Here is a 21,536-nt window from a genome sequence, read left to right as displayed (position 1 = left end):
GACGCTGGGGTAGATTGGAGTGGTGGGGGTTGATTGGGGTAGAGTGGTGTGGGGTTGATTGGGGTAAAGTGGTGTGAGTGGTATGGGGTAAGTTGGGGTAGAGGGGTATGGGGTAGATTGGGGTAGAGTGACGTGGGGTAGATTGGGATAGAGTGGCGTGGGGTAGAGTGGGATAGAGTAGATTGAGTGGAGTGGGCTAGATTGAGGTAGATTGTAGTGAAGTGGAGTGGGGTATCTTGGAGTGAATTGGAGTAGATTGTAGTGGGGTATAGTGGTGTGGTATAGATTTAGTAAAGTGGAGTCAGTTGGGGGTTGGTGGAGTGGAGTGTTGTAGATTGGGATAGTGGTATGGGGTAGAGTGGCGTAGAGTGTTTTACAGTGGAGTAGGGTAGATTAAGGTAGATTGTAGTGAAGTGGAGTGGGGTATATTGGAGTAGGTTGTAGTGAAGTGGAGTGGTCTATATTGAGTAGATTGTAGTGAAGTGGAGTGTGGTATATTGGAGTGGATTGGGGTAGATTGCAGTTGAGTGGGGTATATTAGAGTGGATTGGGGTAGCATACAGGGAAGTGGAATGGGGTATATTCGAGTGGATTAGGGTGGATTGCAGTGAAGTGGAGTGGGATATATTGGAGTGGATTGGGGTTGATTGTAGTGGAGTAGATTGTGGTAGAGTGGTGTATATTTGGGGGAAAGTGCTGTGGGATAGATTGTAGTAAAGTGGAGAGGTATGGCAAAGAGTGGTAGGGCATAGGCGCCAAGCGCTCCTTAGCTGGAGCATTTGCGCGCCTAATAAAAACCACATAACATAACATAACATAACATAGAGTGGAGCAGAGTGTTGTACAGTGAAGTGGTGTAAAGTGGAGTAGTGTAAAGTGGAATGGCCTTGTATGGCGTATGCATGGTGGGATGGTGCACTGCCATTACAGACAACACATTTCCAATCGAAATGACCATTACATTTGCACAGACATAATTTTACTGCGCACAAATGATATTGTGTTAAATGTCATCACCTAGTGTATTGATGTGTTTTGATTGTATTAAATGAAATAATTGATACCACCACTCTTCAGAATTACAAAACAAAATGTGCTTAATTGTTCTCATTTGTTCTGAAATATCAGCACAGTTCATTTTTGTTGTATGCTAGAAAAAATCCTACAGCCTGTCCTCTCAGATCTGTACTCAACGGGATGGATTGTCAAATATATTCTCTCACTTTGAAGTCAGCAGAAAGAAAAGTAAACCCCAAGTTCCCTTGGAACACAAAGCCTGACATTTGACCTCTGTCTTTGAATGCACAGCAAATGAAACAAAATAAGAACAAGATTTAACGACCCGTTTACCGATAGCAAGTATTCAGAATGAGCACAGTAAACAAGGTATGCTCACTGGAGGGGCGAAGTCAAGCTGGACACCCTAGAACAAATAAAGCCAGCAAATAGAAAGAAATCATCTGTAAGTTAAAAACCACAATACCAATTGTAAGCAGTGGTCAAAATGAATTCACAGGGAAGATTTTCAGAATGCCCACACAACGTTGTAAGCAAACCAAAGAGCGGCGGTCTTTGATGGGTTCGACCTAAAAATATATAACCCCCTGCCGACTGTCTCTCCAGCTAACTAGACGGAACTGGCATGATTGAGGAGAGACAAAGAAACGATGCAAGCATTAAAGGGGACCAGCCAGCCTATGACAGATACTTCCCTTCAGGCTCTTGGAGAAATAAACAACAATGCTTGGGCACAAAAGTTCACATGGCAGTCATGCCCAAAATACCAAGCCAGAAAACGTGCCTGCGCGATTCTAAATAATAATAAAAGAAATAAAGGAGTCGGGCCTAGCGCTGACGGTCCTAAGGTACACAGGCCCCTTGCACTGTGTGGAGTTTGCTGATAGAGGGGGCACACAAGGAAAAACAGGAGTTGCATCATTCTTGTTCTCCTTTAATACTAAAGGGAGTGGTGTTGTTTTTGTCCAGCATTCGAGACCTCTTGTATATACTTTAGTATATACTTATTATATAATTATATATGTATGTACTTTGTGGGCTCTGGCGATCAGCCCTAGAACTTGTCTGATTCCGCTTAGGGACTTTTTTCTGTTCAACTGCCTCGCAGAGGTCAGTAAAATACCAGAATTGCTTTCTGCTGAGAGACTTTCTTTTTTTATATTTTTCTGGCAAATGCCTCTAATTAATTTTCTTGATAGAAAAAGACCAGCAGAGGGCAGTAAAATACCAGAATTGCTCTCTACTGAGAGACTTTATTTTTTACATTTTTCTGGCAACTACCTCTATTTAACTTTTTCGATTGAAAACGACAAGCTGAGGTCAATAAAAGAACAGAATCACTTTAGCATTCTCTAGATTCCAGTCCATAGAAATTGTCTTCCACGAGCACCCGTAGACAATAATATTTTTTTCAAATCTTGTATTTTCAGGAAGGCCCTGATGTTATATTAAAAACTGAGCTTTGTAATATACCATTTTCCGCTGAAAGGCAATATTTCTCTCCGTGTGTTCCCATACCTGGCGTGTCACGCAGTTTGGTGCTTACTTTCCCTCCATTTTAAAGAACAGAAGATGTTTCAGAACCCAGGCTAATGTGCTGCATAGCTAAATACTTATAAGGTCCCAAAGGCGAGATCGACTGCATTGTAAATACTTGTTTTTTTACGAGTTGCTTGGTAGAGGTGACTGTGGTGAGGCCTTGCTCGCCTTATGAATATAGTCAGAAATGGGACGAGGAATGGGTGAGAAGGTAATGCTAAGTTGTCAAAACCTATGATGATGAGAAAAGGTCATGACTCCCATATCAAATGTTATTCACATGCCACGGTCTCAGGTTTGTATTGATCTGCAAGCCCGGTGAGAAATTATACACTGTTTTTTACCGGTTTGTATCGTAACCATTGTAACACTTCAGTTTGAAGAAGGATCATTGTACTCGGAATGTCAAACGTACAATCCCGTTTTATTTACCTTTGTTCCAATGAAAGGTGTCCTAACCTGAGGTGCTAAAGTTTTGTCACAGGAGCCATTGGCTTCTAAGTAGATATTGTAGGCACCCATTCACATTTTTATGAGCCACCAATTTTAGATCAGTGAAAGTTTAAAATGATTATAAATATGTGAAATATTGCTGTACATTGCAGATTAAGTCCCCACACACTTTGTTGCATTCGTTTGCAGTTAGTTCAGCTAAATTTCATGGGTGATATCTGACTGACCAAACCGACTTCCTCTCAGCATCTCCTATCACTCACTGGATCATCACTTCCCATCACTCCTGTATCCTTTTCCACTCTCTCTGTCCCATCTGTCCTATATCTGTCACATCTATTCTCTCCCCCGGTGTCAAGTTTCAAGCTTCAAGTTTTTTCAAGTTTCAAGTTTATTTGATTTGGTTCTCCACTAAGAACCACAAATATTCCATACATAATATACAATTTTAAACCGTTTTGTTGAAAGAAAGGTTTTCATTCTAATGCAAAGTTAAAAAAGGTTTTAAAAATGTGTAAAAATTGTAGCAGACAAACTCGTTTGGCGGATGCTTACATAGTATGATGAATTCCTGTATAAAGTTAATTCTACATTTGGTATAGATTGGTTGTAAAAACCTTTTTCTTGCCTTTACCACTGTCGCGTTTGGGCAAGTGAACAACAAATGGTCCAAGTCCTGCTCTCCACCATTACACAGATTACAGATAAAACTTGATTTTTCTTTTGGGTGCCACCTATATGTAACTGTTTTTACAGGAAGTATCCCAAATCGGAGCAGCACAATCGATCTCCTGACCCCATGCTTTAAATTAACATTAATATACTGTTGTGTTATCTTAAAAACGATAGATTCTGCGACATTTTATATAAAGGCAATTTAGTGCAGTTCTGAGAGTCAAGGTCAAAACTGAGTCTTGGAGTAAAGTGTTTTAAAAAGAGCTTCAGCTGAGCAGGTGTCCATGATTGTAACAAATTATTATTAACATCGGATATCTTAAAAGCAGTTAAAACATTTCTTGAGAATACATGTTTCGACGATTCTTTTTCAAATGTTTCTATTTTAAGTAGATATCGAAACGTTCCTTCTTCCGCATGGAGGAGGTTGTATGCCCACCTGATGATATTGGCAATTCCTTTGGCATAGGAGCTGGTTAATGAGACCTCGAGGCGGAGAGCTTGTACCGGTACAGCCTGAGACAGTTTCGTTAGTTTCCGTAGGATCTTCCCTTCTTTTAGGTCTAGCAAGCTCCGGTGTCTACTTTCAGCCCATGTACACACACTCCCTGTCATATCTCTCTCCCCTTGTCTGCCCTGTCCAATCTTGCTCTTGCTCCCAGTCCAATTTCACTCTTAGCCCTGCCCACTATCTTGCACCTCCACATTCTCTTGCCCCACCCTCTGCTCTCTCACTCCCCTTCACTCTCTTTCGCCCACTGGGCATTTCCTCACACTACCTCTTTCCATATTGTGCCCCAGGCTCCCCACTCCTCAATCAACCATAGTGCCTGACCCTATCTAACTCACACGGTGAGCCCAAGCACATGATCTGCTTCTGTCTTCTGAAGTGACCAGGTCAGTCCTACCACTATGTGGAGGTCCTCACCACTCTCTAGAAGAGGTAGAAGGTCATAAAGGAAAGGTAGGCTTCTGCTGGCCCTAAGCTCCTTGTCTGGTAATCCTACAGACCTCAAAGCTGGTGTTTGTGCATTATAAGGATGATTAACATAATCTAAAAGCTGATTAATCCATTTGGTGCCTAGATCTGGGCAGTGGTGCCCGATCAGCCTCATTGCCATCCTGTCAGTATTCATTGCTAATGTTCCACTGTTTGCTTCCTTTTATGGCATTTTACGGACATTGGTGAAGGGAGGGTGCAAAGGAGGGCCCTGAAGTAAGTCATCTTTAAAAGATGGATTCAGTGTTCAGACAATGCTCTCCCTTGTACTGTTTACAGAACACAAACGTGCAGTTTTATTGTGAATGCAATGTGACCAAGGCCCATAAATCTTCACTTTTGGACTTAGTGCATTGCTACGAGTTTATAATGCAGTGTCCATTTGGGAAAAACGGTACTTGTTGAATTTCCCCGTTGACAGGAAAGGGGACATCTGTGTAGATATAGCATATTTGCATATACGGGGCCTTGTTTTACAAGACTGGTAATATATTAAATTGATTATGAAATTAAGTGGATGCAAGAGTGCTGTATTTTCTACTCGTCGCCTGAAAATGCAACTGTTAATGATGCTGAATACATATTGTACCTTCTTCATAGCTTGTTGAAATGCTGGACATATCTGTTCCTGCGGTGGCCAAACTGAGACGTCTCTTGGACCACCTCCCCAGGGAAGCACTGCCAGATGTCGTAACCGCGGTCATTCGTACAACTAACAAAGAAAAGCTTCAGGTATGTGGTACTATTGTGTAGTATGTTGGTCCATACATACATGTAATGATGTAGCCGAGGCAGATGTAGAAGAGTAGTAAAGTAGGTTTATTCAGCCATAGATAAGTTGATAGGAAGTAATATGCTGGGACAAGCAGCCCCACCAGGAGCAGCCTCCTAGCTGCTCAGCCTATCTTAACTGCCAACTCTCATACCAAACACCCAAGCATTCCATACATGTCAATCACACCAACATTCTCACATGGAACACTCACGCTGGCTGAGCAGCTAGATGCAGTGAAATACAGGAACATAAATATACAACTCAGAATACTACATTATCCTCTCCCTCATGAAAAGAAAAGGAAGAGGAAACCAACAGCGAAGAGGAAAACTATAGACAATGAAATACAATTCGTGATAATAATCCGTAAACCCAGGGATGAGGGAAAAACCACACCACGAGAGGGAAAACAGACAAACGAGATAAAGAAGGAAGAAAGAGACAGTAAACACAAACACTGACACTATCCTCCTCCTTTAATATTGAAAAAGAAGATAAATGAAAAATTTACTCACAAGGCTAGTGAGAAAGACCTAGAATGAAGAAAACATCTTCACGAAGGTAGACTGTGGCAACCAAAGGCCACTCCTCAAAAGAGAAACTAAGAAGACATGGGACTAACCCATAAGCTAAGGTGTAACGAGGGACAAACCCACAATGTGGCAAAACAATTCCACTCCTCATGTGAGGAACACTCAAAATATGGGGCTACCCATAAACAAAGGTGTTAAAAAGAACAGGCCTAATAACACACGCAGCACTAGAAGGTGCAGCACAATGTGGCAAAACAATTCCACTCCTCAAGTGAGGAACACTGAAAATATGGGGCTACCCATGAATGAAGGTGTAACAGAGGAAATACCTAAGATTACACGCAGCACAAGATAGTGCAGCACAATGTGGCAAAAATTCCACTCCTCATGAGAGGAACTGAGAAAATATGGGGCTACCCATAACGAAAATGTTAAGAGGAAAAAACCCCAAAACACACGCGGCACGAACAGGTGCAGCACAATGTGTCAAACCAGCACATAGAAATGTGATGCACAGGGCACAAAAGAGAAATTCGCACAGTGCGACATGCACGCAATAAACGTACAACAAGGTGTTCAACACAGGTAGAGAAGGAAAAAGTCCTAAACAAAGACTAAAACCCAATAACCCAGACATGAGGGTTAACTAATGGTAAAACCATGAGGGGAAATAGGATTACAACCCCATCCCAAAACAGGGATACAATGATGCAAATGAGGGTGAGAGAACCCTTAAACAAATCTTTGGGCAGACATGAGTGAGAGAACTCATGAACCAAACTTAACACATAAATGAGGGTGAGAGAACCCTAAACGATGAGGGTGAGAGAACTCACATATGAAAAGTGACACAAGCGTAAATGCAGTGTAGACATAAGGGTGAGAGAACCCAACATAAGTAAAATGACACATTTCTTATACATTTCAAAATTGAACACACTGTAAGTTAAAAATATGCACATAAATTAACCACAGTCATAGGTGTGCCTGTCACCGGGATGATGGACAGGCCATCTAAAAACGATTTAATGACAGTCCTGAAGAAACTCCACCAAGGTACAATCCAAAGAACTTTGCAGCAAGTAATGTCAGATGTTGACAAAATAATGAATGATTTGGCGGAGAACTCACAAAGGAACTGGAAACATGGTACAGTGCCAGTGTCTCGAAAAACAGATAAACGCAGCCGAAGTAGTGCCAAAGTCTTTGAAAATAAATTATCACAGCCGTTTTATGTAAAATTTACGCAGCCGATGTTGCGCACAGCCGAAGTCATGCTCAATGTGCACAAGCGATAGGCGAAGAATCCAGAGCTGCAGGAACTGAAGCACACAGAAATCATCCCCAAAATGAAGCGCTTGTAACCAAAATGAAGAACTTCTCACTTCAACACAGCAGAAATGATCCGCAATTGAAAGTTCGATGTGCACTGCTACTTCCAGTCAGAGCCGTGACGATTTGCACCACGTTGCAAAGAGCAGACTACGTTTCCATGGTTAAGATGGCGGCACGCTCGTCATGTTGCTCCGGGTGGCTCACGGTGGAAACAAGCTGCTGCCGTGCTGACGTGACGCGTACCCTTCACTGAACCCTCCTGCAAGGTTCGATTGCGTCACCATATCGAGCTGGACGAAGAAAGGGAAAGAGCTCCACACCAACGGAAATACCGGTAGGAAATGAGCAGTTAGCCGCTTGACTGAAGCAGAGACATTTTCATTACACAATATTTAAAGCGTCACACTAGAAAATATAATACGCTTTTCTACCGCTGAGCAAACAGCAAATACGGCCAATGAAAAGGACAGTCATTTCCCACAAGAAAAAGCTTATTTCTTGAAACGGCCGGGGTGCTGGCACACAGTTCAAATTGCTGCGACAATCAGCGCTAGAGCAGACAAGAACTCGCACACAAAGATGGTAACACATCCAACAACTTGAGATAAACGAAAGACTTTTGGAGTAAAAACAAAGTCTTTTCAAAGCACTAGTCTCTTAAATCAGAAAATAACCGATTACCTTGGTTTCAAGGGCACGTTCTTTGCTGAAACTGCTTGCTTCAGTAGACAGAAGATGTAGATTGTTGCTTTCAAGGCACAATGTCAGGTTTTGTTTTTTCTGCGTCACGTAGGCAGATCTGTTGATGATTTTTCCGCAAAAACCTTGTTTGTAAAGTTGGCTCTTCTGACAGCTTCTTTTTAAAGAAACAGCGATGAGATGACACTACTGATCTTGGGCTGTCTGGTTTTCTTGACACTGGTGGGGCTACTCGCGTAAATGATGAATTTCTTCTTCAGATACTGGTTGCTTGTTGCTTGTTCCACAAAAGTTGCAGGATACTCCCAGCTCTTGTTAATAGGCCTATTTTGCGCAGGAAAGACTCCATATCGTCACCAAAAATAATGTAGTATGTTGGTCCATACATACATGTAATGATGTAGCCGAGGCAGATGTAGAAGAGTAGTAAAGTAGGTTTATTCAGCCATAGATAAGTTGATAGGAAGTAATATGCTGGAACAAGCAGCCCCACCAGGAGCAGCCTCCAAGCTGCTCAGCCCATCTTAACTGCCAACTCTCATACCAAACACCCAAGCATTCCATACATGTCAATCACACCAACATTCTCACATGGAACACTCACGCTGGCTGAGCAGCTAGATGCAGTGAAATACAGTAACATAAATATACAACTCAGAATACTACATATTGTTTAGGCGTGGGATGTCTCTAGATTATGAGGCCGTCCTTACAGAAATCCCTCCGCATAAAAAACGAATAATGCTGGAGCGACTGAATGGGTAGTTCTCATCCCTCCGGTTGGGTGCAGACAAGACCTGGAATGTAATATGATGTAATGTATGAAGAGGGGACTTTTGTTGAACCCACTTAACTTTATTGGTTAGATCAAAATATTATTCTCAGATCTGCAGCTACAGGCGATATGACTCCTGATTCTTTGCATTAGACCAAAGATTATTTATAAATTACCCAAAATGATGGGGCTTGGCATAAGGACGTTCTGCTGTGCTGCAGCACAGAAGGGATAACAGGGTCTTTAGCTCCATGTGAATCTTGCTAGGCCATTTAAATAAAAAAGCCTTCTTGTCAGCGTGGAAAATGTTGTTAAGCACATAGGTTTCTTGCTATTGGCACAGCACAGGGCACTGTTCTTTGAAGTAAACCCTTTTATTCGCATTTCGAGATACTCAGATTAGGACTACTGTATCTAAATAAGCACTACTGGTACAACCTTTCAAAGACCGCCAGTCTTCACATGCCTAATACAGTCAATAACCATGATACAAATGAATGGGATGGAACTGGAATTCTTTTACCTATAACTAGTTATAATTGCGTTTTATTTAATGTATTATTTCTAATTGGCATACAAGTCTTCTCCGTAGACATTAGCAGCATTTTGTAGGGAGGCTGAGAGTACCTATATGTGTGTGAGAGTTAATAACTTTATTTACATTTTTTATTAGAAATGCATGTCACTTAGGCCACTTTAGAGTGCGGGACAGAAGAGCAAAAGTATCACAATTAAATTAATGACATTATTAGAAATTAGCGTATAGCAGAAAATGTTGGGTTTCTGCCCTAAAACATTTGACTGTTTACTGGCCGGTGCTGTCTCTTTTGGCATCTGGTTGGCATGTGTGGGTCCATAGGTTTGTTGAGATGTAATTGACAAAAAATTTGCAGTGAGTGAGGACCATAGGATTCTAATTTACAACAGAAGGAACCACCTATCTTTCGGTACCAGCCTGTACTATTTTGCTTACATTTATTTTTGTTTAAATAAAAGTATACTTCTTTTTTTTTATTCAATTCAATTCAATTAAAATCTTTATTTCGGCTGCTTTAGCCATAAAAGATACATACATAAAAACAAAGAACCATATCATTTTATACATACAAATCAAAAAACAGTTAAAAACTATCCATGAATTATAAGAATCATAAATCATTCTCAACAAGAAATACGTGCAAAACCCTTTAAAATACAGAACTTCATCACAGTTAACATCTAAGGTCAGGACATATACCATAATAGAAAGAAAAGTCATACACCATCATCATAAATTTTTTTATTAATGAATCTTTTCACTGAAAAAATAGTTAGGTCAAAATATAATTGAAAAAAAGATTTTGAACCTGAATCAACTGAAATTCACCAGTTACAATTAACTGAAGTAACTATAACTCGAGCTCTTGCTATGAACCGTGTTGTCAACAATGATATAATTTCAAATGTCTTCAGTGATGTTATCAATGATGTCATAGAACATGTCGTGAGATGAGTAATGTATTATGTGACGTTGTAAGCAGTGTATTGCAATGGTGCAAGTTACAGTCACTTCAGTTACCTATAACGGATCAATTTCTGTGTTTGAGTTTAAAATGTTTTTTTAGCTGGCCTTTTTACCCAAGTTTAACGTCACTTTAATATGTGAAATTTGTGAGCATTCATTTATATAAAGACCATGCAAAACTACAACGTCACTTCAACCTTTTGGATTTATCAGTGAATATCTTGTTTTTTTTTTTTTACATGAGTTATATTTTATTATCATACACAACTATGCCCCCCCCACCCCACGCATGTCCTTTGGCAGTCTGAGGCTTAGGGTTGGTCATAGGGCCTGTGATCCCTACAGCTCAGACAACAATTAAATTAATAGTTGGTGGTGCCCCCTACCCCTTCTTGGTACACCACTAAAACTAAAATATTTAAAAAGAAAGCCATTGCTGGGCAGTAGTGCAGTGCAGTGCATATTTAATGAGCCGCCATGTGGTTCCTCATCCGGGGAACCCGCAGATTTATTTTATTTTTAAAATGTTGTTTTCTTAATAGTTCCAGCACAGTACCTTGCTGGTAGCAGGAGCCGGCAACATCCATGGAGTGGGCAGGGTGTGTGCATACCGTTCACTGGGTTTGGGAGCAGCACATCGCAAGTTGGTGGGTGCACGGTGGTGCCCATCCCCCACACTTGGCTTCGGGCCCCATAGATGGGATCCCATACAAAATCGCACCAGCTCCTGGGGAGATTGGGGCCTCTGGGGGTCATCTGCAACTTCAGGGACAGGTACCCATGCATGCCTCATCTCAAATAGTCTTTAAAAATGAACAATGTGCCATGAATTTGAAACCTTAATTTCCCCAAAACTACTGAGTGGATTCATATCACATCCCAAACAGCATGTGTTCTGGGTTAAAAATCTAGCTTTCTGCAAAATGTGGTGTAATTTTGTTCAGCTGTTTTAGCGGTAGCATTTGAAGATGCTCTGAGAAAGTACTTGGAGAATTTATTTTTGTTTTTTGCATCCCCCCCGTATCTTGGCCCAGCTTGAGGGATCACCCCAAGAACATTTGTCAAACAACACCAAAGTTATTAGCCACTACTCACTTTATATCTATCTGTGTGTGTGTATGTGTATATATTTGAAGATGCTATGGGAAAGTGCTTGGGAATTTTTTTTTTGCATTCCCCCCGTATCTTGGCCCCAGCTTGAGGGATCACCCCAAGAACATTTGTCAAACAACACCAAAGTTATTAGCCACTACTCACTTTATATCTATGTGTGTGTGTGTGTGTGTGTGTGTATGTGTGTATATATATATATATATATATATATATATATATATATATATATATATATATATATATGTATTTATTACCTACTGGCGGTCGCCAGTAGGTATATATAGTTAGGACCTAGTTACCATAGGAAATTCCGAACATTCTATTGGGAATAACTTTGGCGCCGATTGAGGGATCTGCCTGTAATTTTCCTTAAATTTGCCTCGCTGCGCTCCTTCCCTGAAAGTTTCGGGGGGATTCGTCAAGCGGGGGCCGAGAAAAAAGGGGGTCCCAAAACGTGTTTTTTCTCCATGTTAATTTCCATAGGGTCATTCTGACAAGGCTACAGCTCGAACGGCTGAACGGAATTACACCAGATTTGGCAAAATGGTAGGGACTGGTATGCAGCAGTGCCTTTTGTATGTTTGGTGTAAATCCCTCCAGTAGTTTTTGAGAAAATTGAATGTGAAATTGAGTCCAATGCAATTTCCCATAGGACCTTTAGACACGGCTACAGCCCGAACGGCTGAATGGAATTATACCAAACTTGGCAAAATGGTAGAGCCTGGTATGCAGAAGTGCCTTTTGTATATTTGGTGAAAATCCCTCCAGTAGTTGTTGAGAAAATTCAATTTTCCCAAATTATATATCTATGGGTGGGACACCGTGAGTGCACGTAAGCTTACTATACTCGGTACCTTCCCGAGTACGAGCTGCATGCTGATTGGCTGCTACTGTCTGTGAACATTCCAAAACAGAAATTGTTGGCAGCCATCTTGTGCCTCGGTAGACTGAGGCACAGGAAAGCAGAAAAACAAACGTGTAGAACTCAAAAAGGGGGCAGGGTAGAAGCACCCTGACCCCCTAGGGCTGCTCAGGGGGGCCCACAAGGCCCCCCTAGGCCCCCCTCAATTTTTTTGGGGGAAAAATCACGGGGTACGCACATGTGAGCGTACGGTGCGTGTACCCCCGCGATTTTTCGAATTTCTTTGGGGGGGGGGCCTTGTGGGACCCCCTGAGCAGGCCTAGGGGGTCAGGGTGCTTCTACCCTGCCCCCTTTGCGTGTTTTGCACCTTTGTTTCACTGCTTTCTTGTGCCTTGGTTCTACCGAGGCACAAGATGGTTGCCAACACTGATTTGGAGTGTTGACAGACAGTGGCAGCCAATCAGCATGCCTTTCACAGGAAAGCAGCATGCCCATTGGCTGTCAACACTTCTAACCAGGAAGTGTTGGCATTCATCTTGTGCTAGGTAGAGCGAGACGCAAAAGAAGCAGAGCTCACAGCTCTCACAGACCTCACAGCTCTCACAGACCTCACAGCTCTCACAGCCCTCACAGCCCTCACAGCCCTCACAGCCCTCACATCCCTCACATCCCTCACAGCCCACACAGCCCACACAGCCCTCACAGCTCTCACAGCCCACACAGCTCTCACAGCCCACACAGCTCTCCCAGCCCACACAGCTCTCACAGCCCACACAGCTCTCACAGCCCACACAGCTCTCACAGCCCACACAGCTCTCACAGCCCACACAGCTCTCACAGCTCACACAGCCCTCACAGCCCACACAGCCCACATCCCTCACAGCCCCCACAGCCCACACAGCCCCCACAGCCCACACAGCTCTCACAGCCCACACAGCTCTCACAGCCCACACAGCTCTCACAGCCCTCACAGCCCACACTCTCACCGCCCACACTCACAGCCCACACAGCTCTCACAGCCCACACAGCTCTCACAGCCCACACAGCTCTCTCAGCCCACACAGCCCTCACAGCTCTCACAGCCCACACTCTCACAGCCCACACTCTCACAGCCCACACTCTCACAGCCCACACAGCTCACAGCCCTCACAGCCCTCACAGCTCTCACAACCCTCACAGCTCACACAGCCCACACAGCTCACACAGCCCACACAGCTCACATCCCACAAAGCTCACAGCTCTCACAGCCCATACAGCTCTCACAGCTCTCACAGCTCTCACAGCTCTCACAGCCCACACAGCTCTCACAGCCCACACAGCTCTCACAGCCCTCACAGCCCACACTCTCACCGCCCACACTCACAGCCCACACAGCTCTCACAGCCCACACAGCCCACACTCTCACAGCCTACACAGCTCTCACAGCCTACACAGCTCTCACAGCCCACACAGCTCTCACAGCCAACACAGCTCTCACAGCCCACACAGCCCTCACAGCTCTCACAGCTCTCACAGCCCATACAGCCCTCACTCTCACAGCCCACACTCTCACAGCCCACACTCTCACAGCCCACACTCTCACAGCCCACACTCTCACAGCCCACACAGCTCTCACAGCCCACACAGCTCACAGCCCTCACAGCTCTCACAGCCCACACAACCCTCACAGCTCACATCCCACAAAGCTCACAGCCCTCACAGCCCACACAGCTCACATCCCACTCAGCTCACATCCCACACAGCCCTCACATCCCACACAGCTCACACAGCCCACACAGCTCTCACAGCCCACACAGCTCTCACAGCCCACACAGCTCCCACAGCTCCCACAGCCCACACAGCTCTCACAGCCCACACAGCCCACACAGCTCTCACAGCCCACACAGCTCTCACAGCCCACACAGCTCTCACAGCCCACACAGCTCTCACAGCCCACACAGCTCTCACAGCCCACACAGCTCTCACAGCTCTCACAGCTCTCACAGCCCACACAGCTTTCACAGCCCACACAGCTTTCACAGCCCACACAGCTCTCACAGCTCTCACAGCCCACACAGCCCTCACAGCTCTCACAGCTCTCACAGCCCACACAGCTCTCACAGCCCACACAGCTCTCACAGCCCACACAGCTCTCACAGGCCACACAGCTCTCACAGGCCACACAGCTCTCACAGGCCACACAGCTCTCACAGGCCACACAGCTCTCACAGGCCTCACAGCCCTCACAGCCCACACAGCCCTCACAGCCCACACAGCTCTCACAGCCCACACAGCTCACCCCCCACACAGCTCTCACAGCCCACACAGCTCTCACAGCCCACACAGCCCACACAGCCCACACAGCTCACACAGCTCTCACAGCCCACACAGCTCTCACAGCCCACACAGCTCTCACAGCCCACACAGCCCACACAGCTCTCACAGCCCACACAGCTCTCACAGCCCACACAGCTCTCACAGCCCACACAGCTCTCACAGCTCTCACAGCTCTCACAGCCCACACAGCTCTCACAGCCCACACAGCTCTGGCAAAGATAATACCAGCAGCGAACAAGCACTGGCAAAGACAATAACGGCAGCAAAGAAACACTGTCAAAGACAATAACGGCAGCAAAGAAACACTGTCAAAGACAATAACGGCAGCAAAGAAACACTGTCAAAGACAATAACGGCAGCAAAGAAACACTGTCAAAGACAATAACGGCAGCAAAAAAGCAATACCAGCAGTGAACAAACACTGGCAAAGATAATACAATCAGGGGGGCAGGGGCACGAAAAACGGCACAATAAGGGAACAGAAGGCCCGACAAACGGCACAATCAGGGGGCAGAAGGCAAGAAAAAACGGCACAATTAGTGGGCAGAAGGCAACAAATACGGCACAATCAGGGAGCAGAAGGCAAGAAATACGGCACAATCGGGGTGCAGAAGGCAAGAAATATGGCACAATCAGGGTGCAGAAGGCAAGAAATACAGCACAATCAGGGGGGCAGAAGCCAAGAAATAGGGCGCAATCAGGGGGGCAGAAGCAAGAAATAAGGCACAATCGGGGGGGCAGAAGGCAAGAAATACGGCACAATCAGAGAGCATCTTGCTCCGGTCAAAAAATCGGATCCCTAGGGCTGCTCAGGTGGTCCCACAAGTATATTAACATATTTAAACGTTATCCGCTAATAGAACTAGCATTTAAAAAACCTTGCAAATTCACTGAAAAAACCATAGGTTTCAGGCCTTATTTAGTTAGGAATTAGCATTTAAACAACCTTTGCAATTCACTGAAAAAAACATAGGTTTCAGTCCTTATATAGTTAGGAATTAGCAATTAAAAAACCTTTGAAATTCACTGAAAAACCATAGGTTTCAGGCCTTATATAGTTGGGAATTAGCAGTTAAAAAACCTTTGAAATTCACTGAAAAAACCATAGGTTTCAGTCCTTCTATAGTTAGGAATTAGCGTTTAAAAAACCTTGCAAATTCACTGAAAAAACCATAGGTTTCAGGTCTTATATAGTTAGGAATTAGCATATAAAAAACCATTGAAATTGCTCCTATATAGTTAGTTGTACTAACTATATTTCGTGCACCCGCAATCCACTGCTGATGATGTCACATATTACATCATTCATGACATGGTCAGTGACATCACTGATGACATCACTGATGACATCTCAAATGACATCACTGATGGCATCTCATTTGACATCACTGATCACATCACTGATGTCATCATTCATGTGATAATACGATGCACCTCCTCACACTCTAGTATAACCTTTGATACACCCAGTGTTAAATACAGACTACCATTCTTGAAACCATTGACACACCAATACCAGTTACTACATAGGCACTCACTGATTCCTAGGTCTACACACGTATCCACTCATTCACCCATACAATCACTCATACATACAGTCACTCATCAAAACAACACTATCATATGCACTCATACACCTCTGCAAACTCTCACACACTGCCACTCATCCATGGAGTTACTCACACACCTAGTCAGTCATGTAAAGAATCAATCACACTTCCATTTCCTCATCTATACAGTTATACACACAACACCTTACTTATTCAAACATATACTAACACATACTTACTCTCTTATACAATCACTGATACAATCACTGATGCAAGTACACATTGATCTGCACAGAGTCACACACCTCCCAGCCAGCCACACACACACACACTCAGTCTCCCATACAAATACTTGGACAACCAATCAATAACCCATATAGCCACTGATATAGCTACTGATCAACACATGCAGCAGCTTACACAACAACAGACATACTGATGCACACATTCAGACAGTTTAGTCACTAACCCATGCATTCAGTAAGACACATTTAATCACTCACTCATATAGTCAGTCACGCACCTACTAAATCCTTCATCCAGACACTTATACATCCACTCATTCTTCAATATGTAAAACATATTTAAACTTTACAGAAACACACAGTCACTGGATGATGTCATCAGTGATGTCATTTGAGATGTCATCAGTGATGTCATCAGTGATGTCTCTGACCATGTCATGAATGATGTAATATGTGACATCATCCGCAGTGGATTGCGGGTGCGCGAAATATAGTTAGTACAACTAACTATATAGGAGCAATTTCAATGGTTTTTTATATGCTAATTCCTAACTATATAAGGCCTGAAACCTATGGTTTTTTTCAGTGAATATATATATATATCTAGATAAATAGCTAGATAGATATTGAAACGCACATTGATTCACTGAATAAACCAAAGGTTACGGAGATGTTCTAGTTAGGTTCACGATTAACCACACAGTACCATAGAAGAAGTTACTTAACGGCATGAGTTACACTTTCTTCAGGTAAGTGTAACTATAACTGATGAATTTCTATGGTTTTGTGTGGGTAAAATGTGAACCTGACTGTAACATCCCTGTAACCTTTATTTTTTTTACTTTGAACGTTTTATCGTAAAGTAATATATAATTGGATCCGCAGGTATCCACTCAAGATCCGCGTCCCTAGATATACAACATTTTGTTTCCTTAATAACTCCAAAACTACTGAACAGATTTACACTAAATTACAAAACTTACTGTTTCTGGACCAAGAGCTAGCTTGTGACAAATGTGGTGCAAATACGTTCAGTGGTTTGGCCTTAATCTGTGTCTAAAAATTGCATAATCCCCATGGACATTGCAGTGGAAAATTCGTTTTCTGACCTCCGCTTGACGAATCGCGCCTAAACTTTCCATGCAGAACTAAGCAAAGTAGGCCACTTTTTTTTTTAACAGTCGTCAAACGGTTTCAAAGTTATTAGCAAAACAAAAAGCACTTCATCTGTAGTAAAAATTGGTCCTAACTATAACTACCTACTGGCTATCATATAGATAGGACCAAAGTTTCAATAGGAAAAACTGTTTTTTGTTTTGCCAATATCTTTGGCGCCACTTAACGAATCTCCATTAAATTTTCACAAAACGTCCCCCTTTTGGTTCAGCTGCTGTGTTGAAAGTTTTTGGTGATCCATCTAGCGGGGGCCGAGAAAAGGGGGGGGCAAAAATGAATGTAACTCTTTTTTAAGTATGTGGGGATGTTGATTTTTGTTTAACACAACTACAGCCCGAACTACTGAACCGAATTACACCAAATTTGTCAGAAAGCTAGATGTTGGTCCAAAAAGTATGCTGTGTGAGATTTGGTGTAAATCTGTTCAGTAGTTTTTGAGATATCTAACTCAAAAAATATATAGATATCTGGGGATGCAAGTCCTTGCAGTAGACTTGCGGATCCTATTAAAATTTGATTGGCTTCCAGCACTTCATTTTTTTGTTTTGACATTGACTCGTGGGTGGAAAGGGCCAAGTCCAACAATCCGCAAATCCACGTCAAAATGAAAAGAAAAAAAAGCAAGCGCTTGCTTTAGAATAATCCTCGTGTAGGCCAGGTCCCTAGGACCCCTGGCTTATCAAAGCCCCGGGGACTGTCACCTCCCCCGGTCATTTTTATTATGAATTTGCCAACCCGCAGCACGGGGATGCCACCTTCCCGGGACTGATTACAATTATGTGGGGTGGCCTCGTGGACCCCCCAGCACCTGGAACAACCACCTCCCCAGGGCTAATTTCAATGATATGGTGGGAGGATGGGCTCATGGAACCCCACAGCCCCGGGGACCGCCACCTACCCGAGACACACATTTTTTCTTTATTTAGTAATGCCAGGGAGTAGGGCCTCCCCAGTGGCCGCTACCTTCCCAGGACACAAGTAAAATAATTAAGGGGGCCTGTTGCAAACCCCCGGGGACCATCACCACAACGGAGCAAATTTTAACAAAGGAGGGGGGCCGCGAGGCCTGCATGGCTCTAGGAACCACCACCCCCAGGGCCGGCTCCAGCATTGTCCCGGGGTGCCCACCCCAGGGACATTGCAGTTTGCCATGGCTTCCCACCAAGCCATAGCAAACAAGTGCTCTGCTTTCAGCAAGTGAGAGCAGAAAGGCATTGCTTCAAGATCCAGGAAGCTGCATGTTAGTAGCTCCCTGGGTCTCAAAGCAATGACGGCTCCCGCAGGAGGGCCTTCAGGCTCCCCGCGGCCCCCAACGAAGGTGCCAGGCCCCCTATGTAAATGCCTGGCCCCCGGGGATGTGGTTTAAAATGTCCCAGGATGGGGGCCACTTGGTTCCCCACCCTTTGAATTATACTTTTTTTCTATTTAAGTGCCAGGCCTTAGGAGATAGGGTCTCAGGGACTGATATTGGCCCAGGAATGGGACCACGCGGCCCCCGTCCGCTTTCATTTTATTAATTTTTTTTAAAGTGTCACGCCTCGAGGGATGGGGTCCACGGGGCCCAAAATGGTCCAGGGAAGGGGGGGACACGCGGCCCTCCTTCCTAATTTTGTTTTTTAAAAGCCAGCCACTCACTGATGGCCCCATCCCCTTTCTCCTCTACAAATGCGCCTCCTGGCGTGCTCCTGGTTGGGGGATGAAGTCCAACTTGCTGCTGAGGGTTCTTAGGTACCATCAAGACCTCATGTTACCTCCAGTAAGCCACACACTGGGGAATCGCTGAGAGGTGGTCGGAGGCTATTCCCCCTCTCTCCACCATTCTGCAAACGCGCCTCTCAGCACACTGCTGGTGGGGGGAATGAGATGGCTGTATTTAATGTTTTCTTAAAAACCTTCTTGGGAACGGAGCAAGCGTATTCCTATAAGAATGTTATTTCAACTTTGTGAGTAATCCCTAACATTTTCAATATTTTCCCACCTTAACTTCACTTCTAAACATGCACCTAAAAAGAGTTGGTGTAAGTTGTGTTATTATGAAAGTGCTCAAAATACCCCTTTTCTTCTGGCAAGGAAGGATTTCTCCCTATGCAAATATAATTCTTCATATGTGGGAATGAATGTTCATATGCACATTTCCCCTAACCTGTTATGGTTCGTTTCAGGCATGGATAATTGAGTGGAATCTGCGTACCTCCTTTAGTATGAGTGGGATTGTGATGGAAGGCACTGTAAGTTGTCTAGTTATAGGAGGCTGGCTAACAACCTGGTCCTTGGTGAATTTCTTCTCGATTACGATTAAATCTTCTCATCTCCTTGTAACTGTATGGCTCTTAGTGGAGATTGGTGGCCATTGAACGCATATGCATTGAAGGGTGCATATTATTAGTGGAATTATCAATAAATCTATTAAATTCATAGATTTTCTGGTACGGTTTTAGGGTGTGAATCTTCAATTGTGTATGGTGTTCCTCATTTTTCCAAATGTAGAATGTTTAGTAAGTGTTCACTGTTTATGTATATTGGTAGAACTGAGAAATATTGTTTATCAGCTATTTTCTGCTTTAAGGTTTTAGATGCTGTTGGTCTTGAAGAGCGTTTCAAGATGACGATCCCACTTCTTGTGAGGCAAATTGAAGGTCTGAAGCTGCTTCAAAAAACCAGAAAATCAAACAAGGATGATGACAAAACGGTATGATTAGCATTCATGTCGCATTGATTCACACCCGAAACTGTCATTCTGCTGATTTAGTTCTCTCCCTGAAGGTCCAGGTCCCTGTCACAGTAGTATCTTGTATCTGTCTCTAAATGGAGGAAGAAGTGAAAAGCTGAGATTTAAAGGAAAAAAGGAAGTGGAATCCTGAAATGATTATGTAATTAGTATGTTACACAGACCGTATAAAGAATCTATCAGCTGTTTGTAATCAGTAGAAAGTTTTCAGATTTTTTTATTCTGGACGTTCTCTTCACAAAGCTGCATATGTATGAAGTGGTTTTTAATGAGCAAAAGGGGAACAATTCAGATGTGTTTTGATTTATGTCCTTCAAGAGCAAGCCAACGCTTTGATTCACTGAGTTATGAGTGGTAGCAGAAGTAATCACACACCCTTTTACTACCCGTGACATCACAGGACTGACCCCTGGACCTGCTCTTCTCTCTTTAACTGCCTGCTTTTTGCTTCTGGGTGGATTATGGGACAAGGGGTGTGAGGTATAGAAAGTAAGTCCTTCCCTCATGATCTTTGAAACAAGTGCACAGGTTAGTAAGAGGAAAGGGCAAGTTGGAGACACCTGGTAATGTCTGGGCACGTTCACCTTTAACATGGGACTTCAGAGAGTTCACAGAGAATGTTGATTCTCAAAGTTTAAATGCATAGAGAATTGCGATTTAATTAAAGACAAGGAGACTAGCATTATGCATAACCTTTTATTCACCTACTTCTGAGCAGCACTTTAAAAGCTACATACATCACCATGTGAAGTCCTAAAACAAATAGAACATTCAACATAATATAGCCCATCAACATTCTATGCTCTTCCTCTTTTGTTTTCTGCTTCTGAGCAGATACGTATACAATGTTGATTGGTAATCTATTTCATCATACTCTACGTGATTTATAAGGCTCAGTGTGAAAGTAAGCTGCTTTTGTTTTCCTCATTTCCACTACTTGCACAAACCTGGTTAGTGTGTAACAATAGGTAGGGGAAGACAAGGATCAATTGTGATCCAGTAGGGCTTTGATTACCATTCACAAGAGAAGGGAATGGAAGGTCCGGCCACAGTCGTAGCCCCAGATATGAAGACAACAAAAGAGATGACTGGGCTGTTCCTTAGGGAATGAAGAAGGAAAGGGTCACTAGGGAAAAAGGGTTAGTGCTCAATGGAGGACAACCCCTGGGTATCTAATTTGTTGGATATAATGGCCTCACACACCCTTGCAAGTGTCATGCTTCATCATCGGCAATGCTCCT

General features: G+C 43.5%; 1 protein-coding gene across 1 annotated transcript in view; it reads left to right on the top strand.

The window, feature by feature from the left end:
* The window catches only part of LONP2 (lon peptidase 2, peroxisomal), an 805,754-nt gene that overhangs the window by 102,825 nt on the left and 681,393 nt on the right, over positions 1-21,536 (top strand). Inside the window, exons 3-4 of the mRNA XM_086945449.1 lie at positions 5,285-5,416; positions 20,134-20,256. Of these exons, the coding sequence (XP_086801575.1) occupies positions 5,285-5,416; positions 20,134-20,256 (255 nt within the window). The remainder of the gene's footprint in view (positions 1-5,284; positions 5,417-20,133; positions 20,257-21,536) is intronic.

This window comes from Lissotriton vulgaris, chromosome 12, assembly GCF_964263255.1.
Source record: "Lissotriton vulgaris chromosome 12, aLisVul1.2, whole genome shotgun sequence".
Lineage (NCBI taxonomy): Eukaryota > Metazoa > Chordata > Amphibia > Caudata > Salamandridae > Lissotriton > Lissotriton vulgaris.
The sequence above is the reverse complement of the archived record's forward strand: the minus strand, read 5'-3'. Positions and strand labels throughout refer to the sequence as shown.